This window comes from Lonchura striata, chromosome 11 (genome assembly GCF_046129695.1).
Source record: "Lonchura striata isolate bLonStr1 chromosome 11, bLonStr1.mat, whole genome shotgun sequence".
Classification (NCBI taxonomy): domain Eukaryota; kingdom Metazoa; phylum Chordata; class Aves; order Passeriformes; family Estrildidae; genus Lonchura; species Lonchura striata.
The window spans coordinates 20,973,088-20,980,393 of record NC_134613.1 but is presented as its reverse complement, the minus strand read 5'-3'; the positions used below and the strand labels follow the sequence as shown (position 1 = coordinate 20,980,393).

General features: G+C 53.2%; 1 protein-coding gene across 2 annotated transcripts in view; it reads left to right on the top strand.

Annotated features, from left to right (window-relative positions):
• The first annotated feature begins 3,196 nt into the window (after window positions 1-3,196).
• IGF1R (insulin like growth factor 1 receptor) overlaps window positions 3,197-7,306 on the top strand; it is a 165,092-nt gene continuing 160,982 nt past the window's right edge. The window contains exon 1 of one of the 2 annotated variants that reach the window (XM_021552605.3): window positions 3,197-3,602. In XM_021552605.3, coding sequence (XP_021408280.1) covers window positions 3,509-3,602 — 94 coding nt within the window. In that variant the 5' untranslated portion in view covers window positions 3,197-3,508. The remainder of the gene's footprint in view (window positions 3,603-7,306) is intronic. The other variant, XM_021552606.3, reaches the window with a different exon arrangement.

Genomic DNA, 7,306 nt, shown 5'->3' with positions numbered 1-7,306 from the left:
GTTTATATGAGACTGGAAGCTCTTTTGGGGCACAGCACATCTTTCTGCTCTCTGCCTGTACATCACCCAGTACAATGGGCTTGTCCATGACACCCCATTCACCAAAGTAACGAAAGAAAGGCTATTTGACAAAAATAAAAGTTCTTTATGACAGCAGAATGATGAAGGATAGACACGCAGTTCCCACTTCAGCTCTGTCTTTACACAGCAAGACATTAATTGGCAAATAAGACGTTACAATTTATGCTGCATCAATGCCATGACATGCATAGAAAGGACACTTGTTCTGCTCAGAACCGGCGCCCGTAGCAGCCACAGCTGTACCCAGCAACAGTAAAAATTTATGGCACATGAAGATCTCTCTGGTTCAATTTGAGGACATGAGAGCCTGTGTGTGGTTGATAAAATCAACCAACCACACATGTGGCAGTCCAGGATGGTTTCAGGTGAAAATGTCTGATCTTCCTACAGGGAATCTCGGGAGGGTTATAGTTTTGAGTTATTCTTGAATTATTGACAGAGTCCTGCATAGGTGTGCTCATGTGGCAATCCTAGCCCTGTTGTACTCAGTGAGGATCTTCCCTTCAATTTCTGTGACACAGAATTGAACATTTCCATCTTTCCTAAGGAGTACAAGAGCTAATGAGTAATTCAGACAACAGGACCATTTTCACAAGGCAAACAGTAGAAGAATGGATGGGAAAACTACAAGAAGAAAAACACGTACAGTACAAGGTTGTTGGAAATGATGGGGTAGTGTCAATGAAGGATATTGTAATACAAGATGCTCAAGAATTCAGGTTTAAATGTAAAAACTTAATTTTGACATTTGCATTAATAATGTGACATTTGCGAATTTCTTAATGTACTTTTTTTAAAAAAAAACAACCAACAGCCTAGAATATAGCTAATGCTCACAGATGTCTGCTTTCTTATACTTCAGCATCATTTTGCTATCTCCCCATGCCAAAGTATTGCAACAAATCTGTGATTACTCAGGACACCCATATGCCGTACAGCATGGCTACTACGAGCTCCAGCGAAACAGCGGGAACACGGCCCATGTCTTCCGAGTCTGAAAAGCCCAAACCTTTTCTGCTCCAACTCATCCCATGTCCCCATCATTTGGGGCCTGGGTGCCCAATGTCATCGAGGGGTACGAGTGAGCAGCTGAGAAACGGAGTGACAATGCTGGAGGGCTGGATGGGGATGGTGAGCGTGTGAGGAGAGGATGGCGAGTGTGAATGGGGGCGTGCTCTTGGGGCGTGTTCCACCGTGGTTTGTCGCCTGCACTGGGCCAAGCCTTGGCATCCCTGTCCCTCGCTCCTGACCCGCATCCCTGGGAGCAGCGCTCCGGGCTCAGCCCTTGGCCCTGTCCTCAGTATGAAACTGAGGAGCAGCTTCCATTAAATGCCATAAATAAACAAACACGCCATGCAAAAATCACAGCTATGGATTTCTCCTTCCTCCTAATCCCATCCCTGCCTTTTTTATATGTTTAATTGAATATATTTATTTATTTGTCAGGAACATAGCAGTGTTTCCACTGGCAGGGCTCGCTCGTGGGCTCTCCCGCCGCCCCGCAGGATGCTCGCTGCATATCCCCCAGGTCTCCTGCTGCCGTTTCCCGGTTTGGGAAGGCCGGGGCAGAGGCAGGAGCGGCGGCGGCCCCGCAGCATCCCGAGGTGCAGCATCCTCCCGGTCCGGCTCCGCTCCGCTCCGGGTTTTTCTCGGCGCTCGCTCGCGCCGCCGCCGCCTCCGCGCGCGCCGCCGGCGCCGCCGCCTGGGCGGGGGGAGCCGGGGGGGGGAACGGGAGCGCGCGCGGAAGGGAAGGGAAGGGAAGGGAAGGGAAGGCGGGCGGGCGCAAGCCCCGTCCCCGCGCGGCCGCAGAGCGGAGAAGCGCCGGCGGAGCGACGCCGAGCTCTTGTTTACCAGCGCTCGCTCTCCGTCGTGCACAGGGAGGCAGCGCGGAGGAGAAGGAGGAGGAGGATTGGGGGGGCAGACGCGGCAGCAGAGCGCTGCGAACCCTGCTGCAAGCAAGCGGCGAATTAATCGGGAGGAGCAGCAGAGCAGCAGACCCTTCCCCCCCCCCCCGGTCTCCCTCCCCGCCCCGTTCCCTCCCCGGAGGAATTACAGACCCTTCGCAACAAGCTCCTGGGGTTTGACCTTCAGCAAACCGGATCGCCTTCCTCGCCCCCCGCAGCCCCCCCTGCTCACACTCACACACATACACACACCCACACCCCCACACCTCTCCCGGATCCCCCTCCCCCTGCCTTGGGCTGGGCAGCGCCGGGGGAAGGTTCGCAGCGCGCGCGCACCCAGAGGAGGAGGGAAAAGAGGAGGAAAGGGAGGAAAGGAAAAAAAAAAAAAAAAAAAAAAAAAAAAAAGGAAAAGGATTTACAAATTCGCTGGGTGGTTTTTGTTGTTGTTGTTGTTGTCGTCGTCCTCCTCCCCCCCGCCCCCGCCGCGATGGCAAGGCGGCTCGGAGGGATGCGAAGAGGAGAGCTGCGGGGGGAGGAGGCGGGGTGCTGAGCGCTCCGCTCGCCCCGCTGCTGCTGCCGCTGCTGCTGCTGCTTTGTGTGTGTGTCCTGGATTCGGCTTTTTTTTCTCTTTTTTTTTTCCTTCTTCTTTTTTTTTTTTTTTTTTTTTTTTTTTTGAGAAGGACCTTGTGGCAGCCGCGCCGAGGAGAGGAAGAGGAGGAGTAGGGGGGGAAGCCTTTTTAATTCATTTTCGACCCAAATTCTGCATTTCGAGCCTCTGCAGGCAGCCGGACTCGTGGTGGCGGCGGCGGTGTTGTTGTGGGTGGTGGTTGTGCGTGGGGTGTCCCCCCCACCCTCCCCGGCGGAGCGGGGAGCGGAGCCGCGGGGATCCCGCCGGGGCAGCCCCGTCCCCGCGCGGGGGGACGGCGGAGCTGTTGTTGTTTTGTAATAGGATTGTCTGGGTCGCGCCCCCCCCTTCCCCTCCCTCCGCGGCCCTCCCAGTTTTTGTGTCTCTGTGTGTGTGCGTGTGTGCGGTGTTTGAAAATGGAGGTTGAAGATGCCGACTGCCAGCCCCGATGTGCCTCGTGTTTGCGGCTCCTGTGCACGATGTACCACCGCAGCCAGCGCTGAGGGGAGACGGCGGCGCCCCCCGCCCGCCGCCCCGAGCCCGCCCCGCCGCCCCGGAGACAGCGTCGCCCCGGGGCTTCCATGCCTTGTTGTTGCCGTTAATACATCGTGAATATCTGTGTATTTTTGGTGTGCTTGCTCCGGAAGATCAACACCCAGGGACCTCAACAACCCTCCGGTTTGCCGCTCCGAAGGGTCGTGGTTTTTTTTTTTTTTCCTTTTTTTTTTTTTCCTTCATTTCTTGAGGCAACGTGGATTTATTTACCCTGCCCCGCTGCTCCTCCGCCGCTCGTTATTTTTAGAGGACGGGGAGAGGAAAGAAAGCGAACAATTTTGGACTTCTTTTTGCTTTGTTTTGTTTTCGGAAAGGGGGATTTTGTCCAATTAAAGAAAGAGGAATGAAGTCTGGCGCTGGAGGAGGGTCCCTCGCCGTCGTCTGGGGGTTCCTGCTCGTTTTCGCCGCACTTTGTCTGTGGCCAACAAATGGGGAAAGTGAGTACAGTGCGTGCCCGGGGGTGCTGCGGGGCACCCCGCGGTGAGGGAGCCCCCGAGTCAGGCTGCCGGGGAGGGGGCGAGGGCGGCGGCTGCCTGTGCGTGTTTGGGGGGGCGTGAGGGGTACCGGTGTTTGTGTGTGGGGGGCTCCCTTGTGTGTGTGCGTGTCCCTGTGTGAACGTGTGTGTGTGTATGTGGGTGTTGCGCGTGTATGTGAGGGGGGGTCCCTGTATGAATGTGTGTGAGTGGGCTGGTGATGGGGGGGGCTCCCTGCGTGTGTGGGGATGCGTGAGGGGCTCCCTGTGTTTGGGTGTGTGCGTGAGGGGCTCCCTGGGTGTGTGTGTGTGTGAGAGGGGGCTGCCGAAGGGGTTCCCCGTGTGTGCGAGGGGGTTCCCTGTGCGAGGGGCTCCCTCGCCGTGTGTGTGCGTGAGGGGCTTCCCTGCGTGTCTGGGCTGTGTGCGAGGGGCTCCCTGTCCTTGTGGGGGTCCCTGTTGGCCCCGGGGCCCGTGCGAGGGCTCCCTGCCCGCGGCTGTGAGGGGCGCTCCCGCCGTTTCCCGCCGCGGCGCCGAGCGGGTCTCGCCCCTGCCCGCGGGGCTCTGCGTGTTTTCCTCCTGTTACGCGTCTGCTCCTCCAGCACGTTTAACAACCCGGGGCTGCGCGTCTCCCTCCCTGCCATGCCCGCCTTCCTCCCCGGGAGGCGGCTGCCTGGCTGTACACACGGGTCGGCAGCGCCGCAGCCCCGAGCCCGGCGGAGGGGGCCGTGCCCCTCCTTTGTGTCCCCCCCGAGCGCGGGGCAGCGCTCAGGCGCCGCAGCCAGGGCTGCGAGCTGCGTAGTAAACACTCGCGGGCTGGGGAGGACTCCGCTCGCTTTCCCCCTCATGGAAGGAGCTTGATCTCTGTCAATATTTAGAGGCTGTATGCAGGAACCTGCTGTAGTGAGTGAGGAATTCCTGGAAATGAACGCCTTGCCTTTTACCGCCGAGGAGGGGTTTCACTCGCTGTGTGCGGAATTACGGCGGCATCCCGCAATCTAAAGGTCACGGGCTGCCGTTAATTTTAAAAAGGGAATTAATTCGCACATTGACGTTTGTGCGTAAATAGAAAGGTTTGATGGCGGAACGGGCTGCGATCTGAGGGGGATGCATTTTTCCAAGCGGCCGTGTTGCAGCCAGCGCCGAGGTTGGAGCAGCGTGCGAGCCGCTTCCCCGGGAGCACCGGGAGAACGTGGATCGGCTCCCTCCTGCCGCGGAGCCTCTGCCCATCCCCGCGCCCGCCCGCCTCGCTCGGGAGCTGCCAGAGCCCCGACTTTGTTTTTGTGCGTTCCCAACCTGTGATTGTGTTGCAGTGCCCGCCCCTCTCGGGCGCAGGGGGAATCGAGGGGGCAGGGAGGGCTGCGCTGCCATTGATTACACTGCAATCATCGCCGGATTAATCCCGGGGCTGATCGGTTTTCTCCTGGTATGTCGGGCTCACGCTGGATTGAGGATCTCTTGCATGAAATTAGCCTTCCCTTTTCTTCCTGGAGTATTTCTGTATACGGGGAGATGGTAAATGTGCCTTGGAGCCCAACCATTTTAAACAGTGCTCCCTCTCCTTCAGCGTCTGCAGAAACAGGGATGTTCCTGTACTGCATCCTGATGCTTTAATTTCTTCTGCCGTGTGTTTTTCAATACACTCCTGGAGCTGTTGTGTGCCTCTCCCTTTCAGAAAGATATGCGCTGTTGGAGGGAAGGAACGAGGAGATCAGATTTCTCCATTTTAAATGTAAAGGGAAGGAATTCAGGAGGCAGGAGGGCTTTTCTACAAGTAGTGGTTTCAGATTGAAAAGAAAGGGAAGTTCTTTGGATGCACTGGCAGTGAGGCCAAGTACACAAAAAAAGATAAGTGAGCAAGAAGCACATAGACGGAGCCTGTAATGCATGTTGAGTAATAATTATGTTTCGTTAGGCAGTAAATGCCTGTTAACTCCTTGCAAATTAAGGCCCAGTCTAGGCTTTTGGGCCAGCTACGGCTGGAGAGCTGCAGTCTTACTTCCATGAGTTGAACTTTTTGGCTAGAGCTGTTTTCAAGAAGGGAGATTAATCTTTAAGTTCAAAAACAAAACCCCCGTGCCCTTCTTCAGGGAAGGGCTTACAAAGGATCCAGTAGTGTGGAGAAACAGAACAGGAGGAGGAGGAGATTTGATGCATCCTTAAACTGCTAGGATACACACTTAGAATTGTTTTCCTTGTCTTACCTGGTACAAAGTACCTTGAAATAAAAATGCTCACCCAACAATGAAGTAACGCAGGAAGAGTATGTCAGGATTTTAGGTTCTAGTCCTCTGAAGTGTTTGTGGTTACCACTTACCTAAAATGAACATCCCAAATGAAATATCTTCTGAAGAAGATCCAGGCATTTAAATACGGGAAGATATGCTGAAAAACTTGTCTTAGCTGAATACTGCCTCTAATCGATTGCCTTTGTAGTTTACAGTTTAATAGCCTTTGTTTTCACGAGTTATTGCTGAAAGAATTTTGCTGTTAGGGGGAAAAATGATCTCCAGAGCAGATGTTTTACATCTCTTCATATTCTTCTCTCTCCCCATAATAGTGGAAGGAAGATTAATCTTAATTTTTATTTGTTTTTCATATATACTGTGTCATAGCTAAAAGGCACTTCCATTTTCGGTCAAACAAGCAAGGCATTCCTAAATAGGAATACAAAGGAGTTACAACTGGAGGGGAGAGACCCATTCCTTTAATGCTAAATTATATAAAATGTGTGTGTAGTTATGTGACAGAAACCTCTTTAAAATGCAGGTAACTTCAGTGGAAAGCTTCTGATTCAGAAAAAGTACTTTAAAAATGCTGAGAATTCCCTGAGATAGTTGTTAGAACGGCACAAAAATGGAAATGAGAAGACCTTTCATTAAGCTAGAGTTTGGGATGCTATACCTATGCATTTGATGCATAAAGCTACAACTATTGGAGGCTGTTTGATGCTGGGGGTGTGTTTAGGATGAGGCATAAACACGATGTTTTCTTCCTTTTCTCCCTTGAGCACGATGGGGATTTTGATTTTCAGCTTTCTGTGTATTTACAGAGGGAATGTCTAGGAGGGAATGGGTTAAACACTTAGAAGGAAAATAATAGTTTTAGGTGTGATAGTACTTCAGATTGATGGATATCTTGATGGGTCTGCTCATGTTAGCGCAGGGCTTTTGTTTGTCTATCCAGGCTGGATGTTGTGTTTCTGATAATGAACAGTAGCTCATGCTGATGCTTAATCTCTCTCCCAGGTTGCTTAGTAAAGCCCTCATGACCTGCTGAGTGTCAGCGTTACACACACCTCGCTTTTGCATCAGCATTTTCCTGTACACCCAGTGGTTAGGGAACGTTGGTAACTGGGAGCTGGATAATTCCTGCTGGAATTGAGGTTGTGAATAGACAATGCCAGAGCCAGTGAGGAGCTGGCATCAGGGAGTTCAGCAGAAAGGGGAGCGGAGGGAGGTGTGCAGAGAGTGATGGTGCCCGGAGTCCGGGGCAAGGAGAGTGACCCTGGCAGTCCTTGGACCTTTTCTTGATTGTGTTGGGTTGGACTTCAGGTTTGCAAACCAGAACTGGAGCAAAGGCTTGTGTGAGTCAGAAACTGAGAGGGTTAGGAAATGGAAGGGACTTAGCTAATATCAGGCAAAATGTGTTGAACGTGGGGAAGCAGAGGGA